Source organism: Anolis sagrei, chromosome 4 (genome assembly GCF_037176765.1).
Source record: "Anolis sagrei isolate rAnoSag1 chromosome 4, rAnoSag1.mat, whole genome shotgun sequence".
In the NCBI taxonomy this organism is placed as follows: Eukaryota; Metazoa; Chordata; class Lepidosauria; order Squamata; family Dactyloidae; genus Anolis; species Anolis sagrei.
Genome location: NC_090024.1, coordinates 38,992,607 through 39,014,288, shown reverse-complemented (window position 1 = coordinate 39,014,288; position 21,682 = coordinate 38,992,607). Strand labels below are relative to the sequence as shown.

Sequence of the window (21,682 nt, the reverse complement as noted above, 5' to 3'; positions counted from 1 at the left end):
TTCAGCATACCATACACAAGAGAGTGTACTGGCATTACACAGGCCATCAACAACAAATACACAAAGTTAATATAGACTTTTTAAGCGTTTTAGTGCATTGCGGTATTAGTAAGAGAAAGCAGTAAGAAGTGTTCTATTTTGGTGAACTGAGTCCCTCTACTGGTGAAAGGTTAACACCTGGGGCCCTTCCGCAAAGCCATATAACCCAGAATATCAAGGCAGCAAATCCCACAATGTCTAATTTGAATTGGGTTATTTGAGTCCACACTGACATATATTCCAATTCAAAGCAGATAATATGGGACTTTATTCAGCTGTAGGGAAAGGGCCCTAGAGGTAGTAATCTGCAGTCAATAAAAAGAAAGGGAGAGGGAAAGTGCCAACCTTTGGTCCTCCAGTTGTTTTGGACTCCAGTTGTTAGGAATTGTAAACTAAAGTCCAAAACACCTGGAGGACCAAAGGTTGGGAACCACTGGTCTAGAGGTATATTTAAGGACTATATAATCCTTAATCAGCTATATAATCCAGAATATCAAGGCAGGAAATCCCACAACATCTGCTTTGAACTGGAATATATGGCGGCGTGGACTCAGATAACACAGTTCAAAGCAGAAATTCTGGGATTTCCTCCCTTGATATTCCGGGTTATATGGTTGTGTGGAAGGGCCTTAAAACTGTTTTTGTAGGTATTGTTGCTGTGAAGAAGTAAATTCAGAATTTTTGTAAGTGTTTGCCATAGGAGGGTTTTTAAAAACACAATTGTGACAAAAAAGAACTGAGTATCAGTGTACTTCCTTGGCTGAGTGGGGATTTGAACTTTGATCTTCCAGAGTCCTAGGACCCTTCCGCACAGTCATATAATCCAGAATATAAAGGCAGAAAATTCCACAATATCTGCTTTGAACTGGGTTGTCTGAGTCCACACTGTCATACAGTATATTCCAGTACAAAACAGATAATGTCGAATTTTATTCAGTTGTGTGAAAAGGCCCCTGGTCCAACCCATGACCCACTACATAGTGCTCTAGTATCCAGGTATTCCATCACCCATGGCTTGAAAATATTCCACCACCACTCCTCTGCAATCTCGAAAGTGACGAAAGAGTAGCTGGGACCATGAATTTGCCAGGATGGCATCTGGATTCTTCTTCAGATTACAAAAACAAGTCCATGTACTTGCGAATTTGTAGCCATATATTTATTAATCACTTCTGGACTTTTTCCTTCATTCTTTTCTTTATTAAAATATTTAACCATGAAGAAGTGACCCCTCTAGCAGCTCTAGTCAGAATAGCCAATGGTCAGAAATCGGCGTTACAGTCCAACACCTAGAGGGGCATACATTCCCTATTCTATTTTTTAAAAAAGAGTTTTGTGGTGCGGAATTCAAAATGCACAAAACGGAATGTATACAACACTCAGTATACATAGGTTCAATAATCTTGCTGTGAACGATACTAGGGCTAAACTATTAATAAATTATATGGTACATATACAAAATACTAAATCCTGGGTTAAAATAATCTTGTCCCGACTCCTCAAATATTTCGCCTTTCAGAGACTGAAAAACAGAACACTTAATCATTTTCCAAATGACCATGTGCCATTTACACAAGAGGAAGGAAATTTTCTGAAGCTTTGAAAGTGGCAGGGATTTAAGATTCAGGCTTTAAAATGTCAGGATTTTAAACACCAATCCTTGGTTTGCCTGCTAAACTACTCAAATGCAAAGGGTATGCTTCACGCACAAAGCTTGTTTGAAATATGCAGACCAGCTGACAAAAATTGTTCGGCATGTGGAGGATACCATTTAGATACTAATTTGTTGCATCATCTCTTTGATATGGAATGGCTTGAATCTCTTTTGCAATTCGTTCTGCCAGTACTTGACTATTTGCAGCAATTATTCTTCTTGACATCAAATCAAATGGCTTCCCTGGACAAGAAAACAACAACAATTAAGTCTCATTGGTTTGCTACTTTAGTCTTATTATGAAGGAAATCAGATGGTAGCATTCAAAGACATAACTGTGTTAATCTGGGTTATTAGTATGCAAAGGGATCCTGTACCACCTTTGACGCTAACTAAAAGAGGTTGCAGCATAAATTTTCATAAACTTAGTCTACTACCTTAGTTCCTCCCATGCATTTGATGAAGGAAGATAACTCCTCTCTCTCAGGCCCCGCCACACAGCTGAATAAAATCCACATTGAACTGGATTATGTGGAAATGTGGACTCGGATAACCCAGTTCAAAGTAGATATTGTGAATTATTTGCCTTGATATTCTGGGTTATATGGATGTGTGGAAGGGCCCCCAGTCTCAAAACTGCTACAGGATCCCTTTGCATACAGGATAGTGGGTCTGCCTCTGAACATATTGGGAGTTGAGATTTCCCCTTTGTATCCACTGTGCATCATTCCCCTTAAAAGCAAGTGAATATGTGCTCAGGGAAGTTAAAGCCTGAAGTAAATAACACATTTTTGGGCATGCTGTGATTGAGAGGGGATCCAAGATAGGGTTGTATCCTAGATTCCCATTGTAAAAGCCAAACATGTTTTAACAAGGAATGTTACAAGCCAAAGTGCCCTATTCTGGCATAAAATAAATTATACAGATGACAACTGAGGCATTCCCAATGTCCAAAAATGGCCAAACCTCTTCGTAGAGCATAGAATCATAGAATCATAGATGATAAACTAGTGTTCCAGAAAATCCAGGTTTAACATGAATGAGAAGTGTATTTGTGCAGACCTCATAATTACTTCGGCATTGTTCATTCCTCTTAGGCCCCTTCTACACGGTGCTAGATCCCATGATCTGATCCCAGATTATCTGCTTTAAACTGAATTATATGAGACTCCAGTTAAAAGAAATAAGAATAAGAAAATAATATGGGATAAGAAGATAATCTGGGATCAGATCCTGGGACATGGGGGCAGTGTGGAAGGAGCCTAAGTGTGATTTCCAAATGTGGTAATCTTGCTCTGTTACTTACAAGACAGGGTTTGCTCCTAATTTGTAATTTCTGTTTTGGAAGGTGATTTTTTAAAAAGTATCCACAAGGTGTAACAACCTAGTGGGAGTGAGGACAATGACAACCTGATAAACTTCAATATCTGAGTCCCCTCTGGGGTTGATATAGAACAGAGTAAAAATGCAGTAAATAAATATCTGCCAAGACTTGAGTACTTCCAGGAAAGTAATTCTCAACCTGATTTGGGCTTTGCTTTGATTCTATCTTTCTGCATGGTAGGGGAAGGACTAGACAGCCCTTGTGGTGTAGTCAAACTCTATCATGTGCTGTTTTACATTGCAACTCAAATAATTCTATTGACATCGGCTCCCAGAATTCCTAGGAATTGGCTATACCAGCTAGGACTTCTGGGAGCTGAAGTCCCAACACCTGAAGGATCCCAGATTGTGAACCACTGTTCTATGGAGATCACTTGTTCTGCAAATTACTTCTTGGTCATGATGGCTACCAATTTACATCCTTGCACAGAAGCCCGTGTTAGCCCTTCTGTACTAAGGTGTAGATTATTTTGTTTGGTTCTGTCAAAAGGGAAACAAAAAGCTTGTTTTGCCAGTTAGTGGACATACTAGGGGAGAGGAACAAATCAGTAACTGGCAATTTAATGGTGCACAGCAAGTGGCTTTCTTTCAATAAGAAAGCAACAGACAACTAGTATTGTTATCCTTTCCACACATTTTACCTGAGACATCAAGCAGCACGCCACCTGCTTCTGTAATGATAATTCCAGCTCCGGCCATATCCCAGCAATGAATTCCCATCTCATAATAGGCATCAGCTCCTCCTGTGGCCACCAGGCACATATTTACAGCCGCTGTCCCAACTGCTCTTATCCTAAAACAGACAATGTACTGTATATTCTTTGCAATGGCACAATAACTCTGTCAAATATTTAGATATTCAGAATAAACACTACTTCTCTGAAAACAATGAGTTGGGTGAACTGAAGTCCTGTTGAGTTTTTGAGCCAATCTAATATAGCCATGTTATTTTTCATACTAGCACAGTGCTACAGCACATCACCCCCCCTTTTTATCCTAATAATCCATTATACTGGGGTAGAAATGTTAGAAAGGGGAATGGAGTCCTCCAAGGACTCCAACCCCCTTTCCCCTAGCCCAGCATACCAGTTTAGCTTTGGATCTTAACTGGTATGATGGAGGCTCCGTCTTTGGAGGCTTTTAAACACAGACTCGATGGCCATCTGTCGGGGGTTCTTTGAATGATTGAGAATGTTCTCAAGGAGACTGCCAGGGGGTGAGGGAAATAAGGGAGAAGGAAGAAACATGTCATACCCATGAACAGGAATGCTGAGGAGCCTCTGCATGTTAGCAAGAACTGTTTTTATAACTTCTGGATCACGGTTGGATCCCAGCTCTGACACTAAGAGGGCTTTTGTAATATCTGGAGGGGAAAGTAAGTAAGGAAAAGACTGACAATCAAGTCTGTCTATTCGATTAATTCACATTTGATTTGTAGCAATGAAAACCATTGTTTTAAAACGATCTTAATACAATAAATTGCACACACAAACAAAAAATAACTTGGTGTATAATAACATGTGTTTTCTCTTACCAGATTTTACACAAAACAATGACACTTGTGGTTGTTAAACAGTAAAGTAATCGGGTTTTATTCTAGCATATACTTTCATAAGCTACAGCCCACTTTGCAAATGTTTGTGTCTCAATAAAATGGCCCCACAACACTATTATTTATGTAGCAATAAACTAAAACAGATGTTCCCTTGGAACCTGAATTGTTGAGCTTCAACAAACCTGGGACTAAAAACATCTGATGAGACAAGGGCCCCTTCCGCACAGCTGAATCAAATCCCACATTATCTGCTTTGAATTGGAATATATGGCAGTGTGGACTCAGATAACCCAGTTCAAAGCCGACATTGTGGGATTTTCTGCCTTGACATTCTGGGTTATATGGCTGTGTGGAAGCGCCCAAGGTTGATCAAATAGTTTCTGATTAAAGGCCAATCTTATTACATTAACTATACACTGCGGAATAATTACAGATGCGCTCAAGGGGGCACACATGGATGTCTGCTCTACCCCGACTTTAGTCTCACAAAAACTCTGTAAGGAAGGCTGGTCTATGTGTGTGACTGGCCCAAAGTCAGACTGAGGTCTTCAGTCAGGAAAGTTCAGGTTAAGGATGCTCAACAGGAAAGCACCATATATAGTAGGATACTAGCAGCTACTAAGAGGAAGTTCAGCAGAAAGGCATCCATATAACAACATATGATCAGCTGTGAGAGATACAGAGTCAAACACTATCTAGGCATGTTCTAATGTACAAAACCAAAATGAAGGCTTCAGTTCCAGGCAAAGAAGGTCATTTGACAGAAGGTAACTCAGCGAATAGAAGATCTTTGCCAATAGAATACAGTCAGCCTTCCAAACTGGCTAAGGCTAGGAGCACAAAATCGCAAATAATAAAACTGCTATTGTTTTACCTGCAGACACCTCTCTAGGAATATTTAATTTCTCCAAAATGACTCTATTGTCAGTTTTTGCTAGATCCTAGAGATATATTCATCCAGCATGAAGCTGACCATAGAATCACACTGTAGGACAGAGAGATTCCCAGGGACAATATTGTAATGAAATCCATCAATAATAAAATCTGCAAACGTGAACGACCAACTGTAATAAGATCCACATCTAGTAAAAGAAAGCTTGTAAAATAATGCAGCTCCTGTTTCCTCATATCCTTATTATAGCAGTGGCTGATATAGTTACTCTGCAAACAGCCCTTACATGATAAAGCCTTACCGTTTTGTTTTGATACTTGGAGTTTTTGCCCGTTGCAAAATGCCCCTTTTCCTTTCCTGGCAGTATACATTTTGTCTTCTACACAGCTATACACAATCCCAAATTCCATCTGCAGCCAGAAAAATGAACCATTTTATTTTTTTGACAGAAGAACAGCAAATTAATTAAAAAAAATAATGAATGGAAGCATGCTACGTTTTCTAGCAAATATTCAAATGAAAGAAGGAGTTACCTGTTTCTTTACAACAAATCCAATTGAAACTGCCACAAAGGGAAACCTGGAGAATGAAAGAGAGACAAGTAGGTTTGTAGGTATGATGTTAACAGTAGGAAAAATCAACAAGTGTACAGTGATAAATTAGGGAACTTGGGGAAACATTTTACATGAACCTCCTAATCAAGTTGATGAACAAGATTTAACATTTCAGATCTTGTTGTGCTTTGCTGCATGGCTTGCCCTGAATGTGTTTCCAAGTTCTAACATATTCATCCCATAAAACAACTCAAAGATTCTAGAGATCAGGAATCCAGAGACTCCCCCCTACCCCTGAGTTTATGAAGCTTTATGATAGAAAGATTTAAAAACATACCTGTGCACAAAGTTAGTAGTTCCATCAATAGGGTCAATAATCCAAGTAGGATCATCAGTCAAAGTACTTCCTGCACCAGCTGCAACAGATTCTTCTCCAATGAAGCTAGAATAAACAAACAGGTTGGGTTTTTTTTCCTCAAAGAAAGGATGCATTTTTGTATTTAGATTCTGTATATGTAGATCTTACAACTTGTTTCAGAAACTATCACTCATCCAACAAACAATTTCCAGAATTTCTTTGGAGCCAGTTCATTTTACATGTAAAACAGAAGCTGGTGATCTTGTGGTTCACCACATGTTGTTGGCTCCCAATTTCCACCAATCCCACACAGGATGGGCATGGTTGAGGGTTGTGGGGGTAGGAATGTATACTTTTGAAAATTTAAATATATATACCCCACCCAATATTATAGATTCTCAGTGTAGTGTAGAATGAATCCGTTTCAACAGTATAAAACAGAATAAACTTCTTTTTTATTTAGTATCAAAAGCATTGCATAAATTAGTATAAAACTGATAAAAAATAGAAGGAGCACAAACAGCTAAATAGGATGGGCATGGTTGAGGGTTGTGGGGGTAGGAATGTATACTTTTGAAAATTTAAATATATATACCCCACCCAATATTATAGATTCTCAGTGTAGTGTAGAATGAATCCGTTTCAACAGTATAAAACAGAATAAACTTCTTTTTTATTTAGTATCAAAAGCATTGCATAAATTAGTATAAAACTGATAAAAATAGAAGGAGCACAAACAGCTAAATATCTTTTGACCAAAAACGGGCAACAGCAACTGCATTGTCAGTAGCCTTCAACTATTCTTCCTCTGTACATGAGGCAGGACATTAGGGACAAGCATACAGATGCCGAGTTGTCTGTTCTGCTCCACAATCATACAAAGTGGAGGATTCTTTTAGGTAGTGCCATTTTGCCAGGTTGACTCTGGATATGCCCATTTCACTTCTGAGTCTATTCAGGGACTTCCAAGTTGCCCATTCTTGGTTTGCCCCTGGAGGAAGACCCTCATGGGGGGCCATCCAATTGGGATTTCCTGGTTTAGCTCCCCACAGGAATACTCTTGCTGTTGCTGGGGGAACGTTAAGAGGAGTGGTGGTTGTCATGAAGCTTTTCCTTGATTTGAGTCTACTGGGAGGAGGCTGATAGCAATACAGTGGTTGGCTTTCACAGTATTCAATATTATATCTCTCACAGAATTAAGAACAGACTAGAAGAATATCAAAAGTCAATTAGAAACAGTTTGAACCAATTTCAAATTACAGTGCATGTGCAGTTTTAGATTGTATCTGAATAGTTATTAAAACATGTTTTTCTTGGTGCTAGAATAACACTGAGGTTGGCACCAAGCAGATTTCTAGGAGAGTATTCCACAAATTAGCAAAGAAGGTGCTTTCTCATTTCATCCAGAGTGCATTGGTCCCATGTACTCTGGATGAACTATCATAGAACCATTGAGTTGGAAGAGATCTTGTGGATAAAACAATCCAACCCCCTGTGAAGAAGCAGGAAAGTCGCATTCAAAGCATCCCTGACAGATGGCCATCCAACCTCTGTTTAAGGGCCTCCAAAGAAGTAGCCTCCATCACACTCCGAGACAGAGAGTTCCACTGCTGAACAGCTCTCTCATTATCATCAATGAGCAATAGCCACAGGTTTACCAGATCTACTTTAAGCAAGCGAAACATACAAAGGCTTGCCAGATCTGCCTGAAAGACTTAGTTTAGTATCCTGGACTTATATTATTTGTAGAGTGACTGGTGTATAGAGGCCTGGCAGAATTCTCTGGAGAAGGGCATGAGTACAACAGGCTCTTCCACTATAAAAATATCAAGGTTAGTACAAAGACTAGGCCTGCCATGAGTCAGTGGAGGGCAAGAACCTCGAACAGCAAATACTAATCAAAGTGTGTATCCAATACAGCAACAGATGGGCAAAATGCTGCCTACAAGACTATTGTTAAACAGTGCAATTTGCTAAAACAAAAAGTTATGATGTCAAAAGGAGAGCACTTTGAAAAGGAATGGGGGAAAATATTACTTTTTGCAGTGGCGATGAGACAGTACCAGAGGCAATGTGTCTCTGTATACAATGCTTCTGGAGGGAGTTGAAAACATGACTCTTTAGGCAGCTCTTTGACAATGACTAAGACATCAGCTAAATTAGAGGACCAAATGAATTGATACTGACTCCGGCACTTTAATGTTACTTGGAGTTCGGTTGTGGCTGGGATGTTTAACATGTTTGTATTGCCAATTTTAATAGAGGCTATTGCTGCATTTATTTTAGTATATTATTTAAATTGAGTTGGGCATTTTATGTTTTGTAAGTATTGTTTTATGTTAATTGATATTGCTATTGTTTAAATGTTGTAATTTACCTGTATTTTATGTGTTTTTATGGCACTATTATGTGCTGTTCTGTAAGCCGCTCCAAGTCCCTTTTGGGAGATGGTGTTGGGGGGGTGGGGGGGAGATACAAATAAAGTTGTTCTTATTATTATTAAAATGTACTAGGGGCATCAAATTGGCTTCTGGCTGGTGTCTGTATAAGCAGAGTGCTGAACTAGACTGCCCTTTGTTCTGATTCAGCGGGGTTCTTATTCAGGAAATCCTGAGTCAGTATGTTCCCAAAGGATGGCTGTCTAGCTTCAGTTTAAAGACCCCAGCTGACTTCTGTTTTCTGTCAAGAATTTAAGCCCCTTCATTCCAATCTTTCCTTACTTTTGTTACATTTAGAGCACTATGGGGCCTGGGAATTAAACAACCCCTGCCTGGAGGGCTATGCAGTCATCATGCTAATAGACAGAGCTGAATGAATTGATTTATTTGCCTACCTTTTAGGGGGTGACAGGGTGGGAGGAAAGCATCTCTGCAGGCAACAGATGCCTGCCCTTTTCCTTGCAATATACTGCATGTAGAACAGCAATTGGAATCTGATCTCAATGTCCTATATGGTTTATCCATCTATCATCAGAGCACTACTCTTTTTAGTTTCTGTCTATAAAGAAGACAAAATGGGGTTCTGCTTGGCTGTTGGCACTCATTCATACATTTGAATGACTACATCTACACTGTAGATTTAATGCAATTTAACACCACTTTAGCTGTCATGGATCAATGCTGTGGAGTCCTAGGATTTAGAGATTTGTGAGACATCAGCACTCTTTGTATTAAAACTACAACTCTATGATTACATATTTATTTATTTATTTTTGTTATTTCAGGAGCGACTTGAGAAGCTGCAAGTCGCTTCTGGTGTGAGAGAATTGGCCGTCTGCAAGGATGTTGCCCAGGGGATGCCCGGATGATTTGATGTTTTATCATCCTTGTGGGAGGTTTCTCTCATGTCCACGCATGAGGAGCTGGAGCTGATAGAGGGTGCTCATTTGCCTCTCCCCTGATTTGAACCTTCAGTCCTGCCAGCACAGGGGTTTAACCCACTGCGCCACCAGGGGCTTCTTTACATAATACAATATTACATAATATTGAGCCATGACAGTTAAAGAAAGGTCAAATTGCATTGATTCTACAGTACAGATGCACACAATGTCTCACGACTATTGACTTGGTTGCTTCTTAGCATATTTTGATTAGCCATTTAGCTCTCTTGTTATTTGCATATATTGAATTTCTGTCCTCAGATTCCTACAATTACTATGGCACTTCCTTTGGACTATCTTGTCTCTTGGAGTACAACTCCTGATATTCTAACACAGCACAGCTATGTTGAATGACAGTGATGGATGCTGTAGTCCAGTGATTCTCAACCTGTGGATCCCCAAATAGTTTGGCTTTCAACTCCCAGAAATCCTAACAGCTGGTAAACTGGCTGGGATTTCTGGGTGTTGTAGGCCAAAACACATGGGATTCACAGGTTGAGAACCACTGCTGTAATCTAATACATCTGGAGAGAACACAAGCCAAGTAACATTATCCTTCCATCCTATCTCTTCCTATTTGGAAATGAAATGTAACACATTACACATGGCAAGTGGATCTTTAAAGCATTATGGAAACAGTGTTTTTAATGTGCAGGGTTTCCTGTAATTAATTTGAAGCCATTAGGATAAAAAAAAGTTTAATATATGTGTTTCAGACTCATCTCTTTTAAGATCTCTCTTCTCAAATACACTGGTACCTGTGAGATGGATACTTTTCTTTGATAGAAGAAATTATCATGTTTTCCACTTTTTGATCAGTGACTGTCACCAGATCTGCTGGAGAACTTTTAATCATGATAGCTATCTCCTTTGTCAGTGCTTCCCGAATTACCTGCAAAAATAATTGTATTAATTATTTTAAAAACCCACTGAAAACCTCAAATTAATACAATTGATTAGATAAAGATAGCACCATTGAAAATCAAAATAGAATTATTTTGAAACTTTTCCATATCAGGGTTACAAAGGTATAAACAGCAGGATGGACTTGTTTTACAAAATTCATATCATGTTTAGTAGTCATCCAGACCAGGTTTGAACAGACTGTCATTTTTTTTTTTTGAGAAGTAATTGTTTTCAGGTAGTGAAAAAGAACTCTTTGTCCTTCCCAATTTAAATGTCCCTATGCCACAAATAACTAAGTTGTGTGGGCACACAGGCAAAATCAACATTGAGTGAATGACTGCATTTTTAAGACTTCCTTCCAAACTTATCAGACTTTTCTGAACCTTACGTTACCACTTTTTTTTAAAAAAAAAAGGATTTCCTTCCTTTGTTTTGTAAGTCTCACATGTCTTCACATAGCTCAAGCACGAAACAGACATGCAAGCACAGTGCTTTAGCACATCTGATATTTCTGATTAAAATAATGAAATGCTTAGGACACTCCAGAGTAAAGTAGACATACCTCTCCAGCTTTTCTTGCTAAAGGAACGGCAAAGTCCATACATTCTTGCCAAGGATCAGCCATCTTTAGCTGGGTAAAGAGAAAAATTCACCAAGTTATACTTCTTAAAAAATATTGATATGTTATGTGACTCAAATCATTTCTGAATTATGGCAGTCTTAAATTGACTCTTATTACAGAGTTTTTTTAAGCAAGATTTGTTCAGAGTGGGGTTTGCCATTGTCTTCTTCTGAGACTGAGAAAGTGTAACTTGCACAAGGTCATCCTGTGGGCTTCCATGACAGGCATTTGAACCCGAGCCTCTCAGAGTCCTAATCCAACACTCAAACCACTGCACCAATGCATGACATATATTGGCTAATATACTCATGTTTCAGTTTGTATGGTTCGTGTTCTTGCTTTCAAAGTATTCATTTATTCTGTTTTTGTACACATGCTGAAACAAAAGGCATTCAGTGGGAAATAGGCTCGGGCAAACTTTTTGGCACTGCATTTTAAAATTTGACAGATGGGCCAGGCCAGTGGCAGACGGATGGAACGTATTTGTGTGAACTAATATAAATGGTATGTAAAAGCCATAACATGGTATGTAAAAGCCATAACATAAAGTCTTGCACTTTAAAGTGCAGCAATTTCCATATATACTTGAAAAGCCAAGCTTTTCAGACCCTTTTTTAGGCTGAAAAAGCCGCCCTTGGCTTATACTGGAGTCAAAGTTATTTATTATTTTACTCTGTTTTTATTGTTTTACTGACACAAAAACACAGTATGACACAGAAAATGAGAAATATATGCTGGATTTCGTATCACAAAATCATAAGTCGAACACTTCCCAAGCATTTAAGACTGCATTATTATTATTTTTATTACATTTATTATTTTACTCTATGTATTATCATTATTACATTTACATTATTTTACTCTACTATTATTTTATTGCATATCTTATTTTACTCTATTTATTATTACATTTATTATTTTACTTTATTATTATTGTTATAATTAGAAGGACACGTAAGCACATATATATTGAATAAGGTTAGAATAATAGTTTAATCAGACAGCCTTATTTTACAGTTTTATGTAAATATTCAAAAACATTTAACCTACTGATGCCACAATTAATGTAATTTTATTGGTTACCTATTTTTATTTTGAAATTTAGCAGGAGCTGCTGCATTTCCCACTCTCGGTTTATACTCAAGTCAATCTGTTTTCCTAGTTTTATGTGGTAAAATTATGTGCCTCGGCTTATATTCGGGTCGGCTTATATTCGAGTACATACGGTACCTCATCAATTAATTCTATACGGCGAATGACTGTCATGCAGGATAAACTCAGTTTTACAAATTTGGTTTTTGGTCTCTGGACACAAGCGACCTGATGTCTCTACCATGCATACTTTCAAAAAACTCCCTCGGAGAAAGGTTTGCTGGCCTTTGCTAATTTGCATGCCAGCATATTACTTGCCTCTTGAATAGCAGTTTGTCAGTGAAAAACATTTTGCTGAATCTGCAAATTGGCTAACAACCTCTCAGCAATAACTGCCCTTTCTTGTGTTGATTTACTGCTAGCATAGTTAGCATTCTTCATGGAAAAGTGCCAACTAACATTGTATTATTTGAAAACCGCAATGGTTTCTTGGCAAATAAGACATACAGGCATTGATCTGTCTTTGGTGAAAGAATAGTTAGTTGTCCACTCCTTATTAAACACTCGGCACTTGCGGTCAACTTTTGTTTTCTTCCCTCACTCATTTTTTACTGAAATTTTCAGCTGTAACAAGGTGAATCAAAGGTGAAGAGTCAAGGGATGACAGAACGGACTCCAACATTTAATTATTTGGGGAGATAATTTTGGAGTCTTCTTTATTTATTTAGGAATTTATAGAATACAACGTCTCCCCAACTTGGAGGATAAAGCCATGGCGGTTAAAGTGGTGCTAAATTGCTTTACATGCAATCTAGTAAGCATTCTTGTATTCCCAACATGTAAATTGGAGATACTGCTAAGGCATTGGTCAATATGATTGTATCCGTCTTGAAAGCATGTGCTTTCAATGGTAAGGTATGCACAAATCAATTCCTATCATGCTTGTTGTAGTTTTGATGAAATAACCAGTGATTATTGAAATTGATAAATCTGATTATTTGTCAGTTACTAAGCTAATAATGTGAATTTGCTTGTTGTTCAAGTTCAGGCTCAGACATGGATACAGAAAATTTAAAAAGTCAAACTTTCTATCTGAATTATTACAGATAGGCATACATTGATGGTTGATGCCTCCTAGAACTGGTGTGGTAGAGGGTATGATTACCTAAGTCAGAGCAGTGTATATTATAGAAATGGGGAAATGGGGGATATCAACTTTAAGGACCTGAGTGCAAAGCATGAGGAGATTTACACATGCACACAAAAGGACATGTTTGCACCGACATTTTGCTGTCTCCAAACATCTCCGAGTGTCATACACAATAGCCGAGATCCTGCATCCACTAGATGTGGTGTCAAACTGAATTAATTTCACAACGAACGTGGCTGCTACACTGAGCTGCAGAACATGCTGACCAAAAGGTCAGAGATTCCAACCCGGGGAGCGGGATGAGCTCCCATCGTTAGCCCCAGCTTCTTCCAACCTAGAAGTTTGAAAACATGCCATTTTTTGTGTCAGGAGTGACTTGAGAAACTACAAGTTGCTTCTGGTGTGAGAGAATTGGCCATCTGTGAGGATGTGGCCTAGGATACACCTGGATGTTTTACCATCCTTGTGGGAGGTTTCTCTCATGTCCCCGCATGGGGCGCTGGAGCTGACAAGGGAGCTCATCTGCGCTCTTCCCGGATTCAAACCTCCGACCTATCAGTCTTCAGTCCTGCTGGCACAAGGATTTAACCCTTTGCGCCACTGGGGGCTCCTTAACATGCAAATGTGAGTAGAACAATAGGTACCATTCTGGTGGGAAGGTAATGGCACTCCATGCGGTCATGCTGGCTACATGGCTTAGGAGGCGTCTATGGACAATGCCGGCTCTTTGGCTTAGAAATGGAGATGACTACCACCCCCAAAGTTGGACTCAACTTAATGTCAAGGGGAAACCTTTATCTTTACCTTAGCTGCTACACTGTGAAAATAATTCAGTTTGACACCAATTTAACTGACATGGCTCAATGTCATTGAATCACAGGAACTGTAGTTTCACAAGGTCTTTCATCTTCTTTGCCAGAGAGCCAGTGGCCATTCAAACCACAAAGCCCAGGATTCTATAGCACTGAGCCATGGCAATTACAGTGGTGTCAAACTACATTAAATCTACAATGAAAATATACCTCAATTCTTATGAAAATTCTCAGTTTGTCCCTTTTACTATTAGTTCAACAAAACAGCTGTTTGGATTTGGAATTGCCAAAGAGCACTCATAACAGTCATTTAACTCTACAGAAGCAAATAAATATCACCTAGGATACAAGCGTTACCAAAATAATCAAATTATACATTGGTAAAGGCCACAGGTCGATGGCACAGCACACGCCTTGCATGTGGAAGGTGCAATGTTCAATCAGAGTATCAGATAACAAATCACATTGGGAGAAACAAATCAAATTTGAAAATACTGATTTAGAAAGAAGAGTAAACTGACCTGAAAACAAAACTTTATTTATATTTATGAATAAATACAACTAGTGGGCTTTTCAGGGTTTAACTTACAAAAATGCAATTAATCATGCAGATAGGATTTGTAATACTAAAACTTGTTATTTTTCAAATCATATAGTAATGCTAAATTACTTTACTGATCTATTTCATTAGCAGATTATTCCTATTTCATTGCTCCCCCCCCCCCCCCCAAAAAAGAAGATCCATTTATTGTGTGGGGCAGATTGCAAGGACTAGAAAATCAAATGAGAAGTCCATACATTTTCATAATATAGATGAGATTTCATTGGTAATATAAAGTTGTTAGATGTCACATAGAATCATAGAATCCACTGATTCCACCGTCCATGGCTTGTACATATATATAAATGCATTCCCAAAAGCATTTGAAACAATTACCAATAAAGAGATTAAAAATACATAACACACTAATAAAAGAGTTAGAAGAAACCACAAGGGCCATCCAATCTGCAGGAACACACAATCAAAGCACTCCCAACAGATGATCCTCCAGCATCTGAGTAAAAATCTCCAGAGAAGGAGAAGCCATCACACTTCGAAGAGGCAATATATTTGACTGCCAAACAACCCTTACCACCAGAAAGTTCTTCCTAAAGTTTAAATGAAATCTCTTTTCCTGCATTGTAAATCCATGGTGTCCTACGACCTTATCACATTGGGATATAATCTATTTATTCCAGTATGCATACTATATTTTTTAAGGATTGGATGCATACTGTATTGAGATGGGATGCATACTCTCCTCATTGTTAGCAGTCAACTTCACACTGCTCAAGCCTACAGTCCTCAATGAGGAATGGTTAGTTAGCTTTAGAATAGGCCGAGGGATTCCCTTCCCCGGACTCCTGAATGTCAGCTGGAATGTAGTTTTTATTTGTAAACAAACCTTTTTGGTAACTTTAAAGATTGAACATTTTTGCCTGCTAAGCTCAAAATACTTTTGCAGCCACGCGACACATCGCCTTTCCACTTGCTGTGAGCTGACTGCTCAGTTAAATATCCTGTTTGTAATTTTGGATGCTCTGCTATTTTTGGGAGAATTCCCTAACAGTCATCACATCTGATTATTATGATTATTTTATTGGAACTGTCAACATCTCCCTTCAGTGTGATTCCAGGTGTGGTCTGACCTGGAATAGAAGGGTAGCATGACTACATTTTGACAAGCAAGAACGTGTCCAGAGGAGGGCAACAAAAAAGATCAAGGGTATGGAGAACAAGCCCTATGAGGAGTGGTTTAAGGAGCTGGGCATGTTTAGACTTCAGAAGAGAAGGCTGAGAGGAGACATGATGGCCATGTATAAATATGTGAGGGGAAGTCATAGGGAGGAGGAGAAAGCATGTTTTATGCTACCCTTGAGACTAAGATGCAGAACAATGGCTTCAAACCACAGAAAAGGAGATTCCACCTGAACATTAGGAAGAACTTCCTGACTGTGAGAGCTGTTCAGCAGTGGAACTGCCCCGGAGTGTGGTGGCGTCTCCTTCTTTGGAAGCTTTTAAACAGGCTGGATGGCCCTCTGTTGTGGGTACTTTGAATGCAATTTTCCTGCTTCTTGGCAGAATGGGATTGGACTGTATGGCCCTTGCGGTCTCTTCCAACTCTTCTATTACTGTATTATGTATTTTTAATCTCTTTAGTGGTAATTGTTTCAAATGCTTTTGGGAATGCATTTATATATATGTAAAAGCCATGGATGGTTGAATCAGTGGATGTAGAATCCATGAATAAGGTGGGCAGACTGTACGAAGAAGTACAGAAATCATAGCTTTGTATGCTTTAATCTGTTTTACTGTATTTACGGGGGCCCCTGGTGGTGCAGTGGGTTAAACCACTGAGCTGCTGATGTTGCTGACCGTAAGGCTGACAGTTCGAATTCTGGGAGCAGGGTGAGCTCCCGCTGTTAGCCCCAGCTTCTGTCAACCTAGCAGTTCAAAAACATGCAAATGTGAGATCAATAGGTACTGTTTCTGCAGGAAAATAATAGTGCTCCATGAAGTCATGCTGGCCCATATGATATTGGAGGTGTCTACGGACAATGCCGGCTCTTCGGCTAAGAAATGGAGATGAGCACCCCGTTCTCAGAGTCGGACATGAGTAGACTTAATGCCAGGGGAAATTTTTGCCTTTACCACTGTATTTATATTTTAACTGTTTATATGTTTTAACTGTTTTATAATTTGATATGGAAGGTTTATTGTTGTGTGTATGATATAGCATTTAATTTTTGCCATTGTTTGTAAGCCGCTTCTTTCTCTTTGAGTTTAAGCCTCAAAGTTACCAGCTGCATTATGGCAACCTTATGAGTAAAGACTTTCTGTATATATTTCCGATTTCAATATTAATGTCAAAAATACGTAGTATGATTTTACATAGGACTAGCCGTCCCCTGCCACTCATTGCTGTGGCCAACATGGGGGTTCTGTGTGGGAGGTTTGGCCCAATTATATCGTTGGCGGGGTTCAGAATGCTCTGTGATTGTAGGTGAACTATAAATCCCAGCAACTTCAACTTCCAAATGAGAAAATCAATTTTTTGAGTAAAGGACATACATTGGGTTGTTAGGTCTCTTGTGTCCAAATTTGGTGTCAAATTGTCCAGTGGTTTTTGAGTTTTGTTAATCCCACAAACGAATATTACATTTTTATTTATACAGACTAGCCGTCCCCTGCTACGCGTTGCTGTGACCCACATGGGGGTTCTGTGTGGCCCAATTCTATCGTTGGTGGGGTTCAGAATGCTCTGTGATTGTAGGTGAACTATAAATCCCAGCAACTACAACTCCCAAATGTCAATATTCTATTTTCCCCAAACTCCACCAGTGTTCACATTTGGGCATATTGAGTATTCTTGTAGAGTTTGGTCCAGATCCATCATTGTTTGAGTCCACAGTGATCTCTGGATGTAGGTGAACTACAACTCAAAAACCAAAGGACACTGCCCACCAAAAAACCCTTCCAGTATTTTCTGTTGGTCATGGGAGAACTGTGTGCCAAGTTTGCTTCAATTCTATCGCTGGTGGGCATCAGAATGTTCTTTGATTGTAGGCAAACTATAAATCCCAGCAACTACAACTCCCAAAAGACAAAATCAATTTTTTTGAGTGAAGGATATACATTGGGTTGTTAGTGTCTTGTGTCCAAATTTGGTGTCAATTCGTCCAGTGGTTTTTGAGTTATGTTAATCCCACAAACGAACATTACATTTTTATTTATATAGATTTGTGCTACATTAGAACAGTAAAGACAAATATCAGGTAATAGTCAGAGACGGTTCTGCCAGTTCCTTCCTCTGAAATATTGCCCATAGCATGGGATGTTAGTTGGCAATTTCCCATCCAAGTACTAAACATGGCTGGCTCAGCTTCCAAGATCAAGACAGGATCTGGTGCCTTTAAGGCACATAAGCATGAAGTAAACTCTATTACTTTGCTTTATGAGAAAGAATGGTGTCAACATCCCATCCCAGTTCATTTACCTTTGCTTTCAATCAGAGGGTGCATCTCTACACTGTAGAGTAGGCATGGGCAAAATTGGGCCCTCTAGTTGTTTTGGACTTCAACACCCACAATCCCTAACAGTCTACTGGCTGTTAGGAATTGTGGGAGTTGAAGTCCAAAACACCTGGAGGGCCCAAGTTTGCTCATATCTGCTGTAGAGTTAATGCAGTTTGACACCACTTCAGCTGCCATGGCTCAGTGCTATGGAATCATGGGAGGTGTTGTTCTACAAGGTCTTTGGCCTTCTCTGCCAAAGAATGCTGGTCCCTCAGTAAACTATAATTCCCAGGGAAGCTGACTATAAGGAAGCTGATGAGGAAACGCAACATACAAACTATCTACAGACCCACCAAGAAACTCCAACAAATGCTATGTTCAGCGAAGGACAAGAGGGATGCTCTCACTTCTGCAGGAGTCTACCATGTACCATGCAACTGTGGACAAGTCTACATAGGGACCACCAAACGCAGCAGCGCCCAAACACGAATCAAGGGACATGAAAGGCCAGAGAAGTCAGCCATAGCAGAGCACCTGATGAACCAACCTGGGCACAGCATTTTATTTGAGAACACAGAAATGCTGGACTACTCTAACAAGGACCATGTCAGACTACACAGAGAAGCCATTGAAATCCACAAGCATGGGGACAATCTCAACAGAAAGGAGGAAACCATGAAGATGAACAAAATCTGGCTACCAGTATTAAAAAACTCAAAAATTAAAACAGCAAAACAACAGAGGGGAAACAATCAGGGACAGCTAATCACCTCTCAACAAAAGATTGCTCCAGGCACTGCCAGGCTATCAAATGCTAATCAAGGTGGTCAGTTGAAACATTCACACCTAGCTCCAGCAGACAAGAGTCCTTTGTCCCACCCTGGTCATTCCACAGATATATAAACCCATTTTCCTACTTCCAACAGACCTCACTACCTCTGAGGATGCTTGCCAAAGGTGCAGGCGAAACGTCAGGAGAGAATGCCTCTAGAACATGGCCATATAGCCCGAAAAAACCTACAACAACCCTATAATTCCCATGATTCCACAGCACTGAGCAGTGGGATCCAAAGTGGTGTCAAACTGCATTAATTCTATGGTGTAGATGCACTCTTAAGTAGAGTAGAGAATAAAAGTCTGGTGCCACTTCTCTACTCTGATCATTTTCATATAAGGTTATCCCAAGCGAAGTCCCACTAAATGCAGATCTAATGAGTGCAAGCAGCTCCAGGGCATGTGCAGAGTGCCTCCTGATTTAGGTGCTCAGAGGAACGACGTCTGAAAAAGTTGAGAAATGATATAAAGATGTCCAACCAGAATGCTTTAAAGGGAAGAAGGAAGTACCCGGCTTACCGTTAGGAAGGCAAGTCACTAAAGGAATCGCCTCTGCTGGCAAAACCGGCACTCCAGACTGGGACGTGACATCAACGTCACTCACTGCGCAGGCGCGAGTTCGCCTTTCCAAGCTGCCCTCCAGTGTTGCAAAATTCTCGTTCCCTTATTGAACGCACATGCGCAGAAGAGAGGTAATGAAAGGACCGAAAGCTGTCATGCTATACGCGCCTCGGCATCCTATTGGTTCTTGCGCGTTGTGCTGGCCTCATGGGCGGAGCCACATTTTACGCAGAGAACGCCTCTAGGGGGCGCTGGGTTTTGCTGCTGGGATTCGTGACGTCAGCGGTAGCGGCGGAGGAAAACAACGTGGGCGTTTGTGGCGGAAGTAAACAATGAAACTCATTGGGTGAACTTGGGCAGTCACTCTCGTAGCCTCAGAGGAAGACAATGACAGAAATGAACAAAATCTAGCTGCCAGAATTTAAAAAACTCTAAAATCTGGGCAATAAATAAAGAGCAACACACAAAAAAAAAAAAACCAAGGGAATTCCAGACCTGAAACAATCAAGTCCAGCTAACACCTCCTAACAGGATTCTTCCAGGCAGAAAGCAGCCAGTCATTGAATTGGCAAGGCTATCAATCAAGGTGGCCAATTGCAACATACACACCTGCTACAAGCAGACAAGAGTTCTTTCTCCCACTCTGAACATTTCACAGATATATTTGTTTGTTTGTTTGCTATATTTGTATACCGCCCTTTTCAGCCCTTAGGCAACTCAGGGCGGTTTACAATGGCAACGATTCGCTGCCCCAAAACACCATAAAACATTTCAAAACATTAACACAAAATATAAAACCATGACAAGAATACTAAAAGCATACATCATTTGAGTCTCTTAATAAAAACATTGTTCCATCTCATCGTCCAATCATTCCAATTCCTATGTCTTTTACCTTGCATTTTCAAACGCTTGCTCAAACAACCAAGTCTTGACTCTCTTCCAAAATGTTAAGAGGGGGTCAATCTAATGTCCCCAGGAAGGGAGTTCCATAGCCGAGGGGCCATCACTGAGTAGGCCCCGTCTCTTGTCCCCACCAAACATGTTTGTGGCGCTGGCGAGAACGACAGCAGGGCCTCCCCAGACGATCTTAAAGTCCTAGCAGGTTCATAAGGGGAGATGTGTTATGTATATAAATCCCACTTACTTAGGGCCCTTCCACTCAGCCCTATATCCCAGAATATCTAGGCAGAAAATCCCACAAGGTCTGCTTTGAAATGGATTATCTGAGTCCACACTCAGATAATGTGGGATTTTCTGCCTTGATATTTTGGGATATAAGGCGGTGTGGTAGGGCTCTAGTTTCTAACAGACTTCACAGCCTCTGAGCATGCTTGACATAGATGTGGGCGAAACATAAGGAGATAATGTTTCTGGAACATGGCCATACAGCCCAGAAAACTCATTGCTATCCAATGACAAAACTCTTCTGCAGAAACCTTTCCAAGATAGGTTTGCCTTAAGTCAAAAATCAGTTCTGTCTTTACAAGGTCTTTGTCTTTCTTGGCAGTTGAAGTGGTGTCAAACTGCGTTAATTAAAGTGTAGATCCAGTGCAAGCATCCTCAGAGGTTGTGAAGTCTGTTAGAAACGAGGGGCCCTACCACACAGCCCTATATCCCAAAATATCAAGGCAAAAATTCTAACTTTCAAACTGCTGCACCACACTGGGTCTCACAATTCTCCTGGACCCACATAGTTGCCATGCATCATCATCTTGCCTTCAAAGTATTCCTTTGAATAAGTGTTAAAATAAGATGCATTCAGAAGGATCTTTTAAAAACGAATGCACACGTGCATTTAATGCATGATTTATTTTTGTGTGCATTATTTAGAA

The 21,682-nt window shown here is 39.8% G+C and overlaps 1 protein-coding gene across 1 annotated transcript; it reads right to left on the bottom strand.

Moving 5' to 3' along the window:
- Positions 1-1,183: 1,183 nt before the first annotated feature.
- Positions 1,184-19,950, bottom strand: IMPA1 (inositol monophosphatase 1). Its single transcript, XM_060775538.2, has 9 exons — positions 19,806-19,950; positions 11,283-11,351; positions 10,573-10,706; positions 6,415-6,519; positions 6,057-6,102; positions 5,825-5,933; positions 4,331-4,439; positions 3,718-3,869; positions 1,184-1,936 (listed from the first exon to the last, which is right to left on the bottom strand). The coding sequence occupies exons 2-9, from the start codon at positions 11,343-11,345 to the stop codon at positions 1,818-1,820; spliced, it is 837 nt and encodes a 278-aa protein (XP_060631521.1). The 5' UTR covers positions 11,346-11,351; positions 19,806-19,950; the 3' UTR covers positions 1,184-1,817.
- Positions 19,951-21,682: the final 1,732 nt, after the last annotated feature.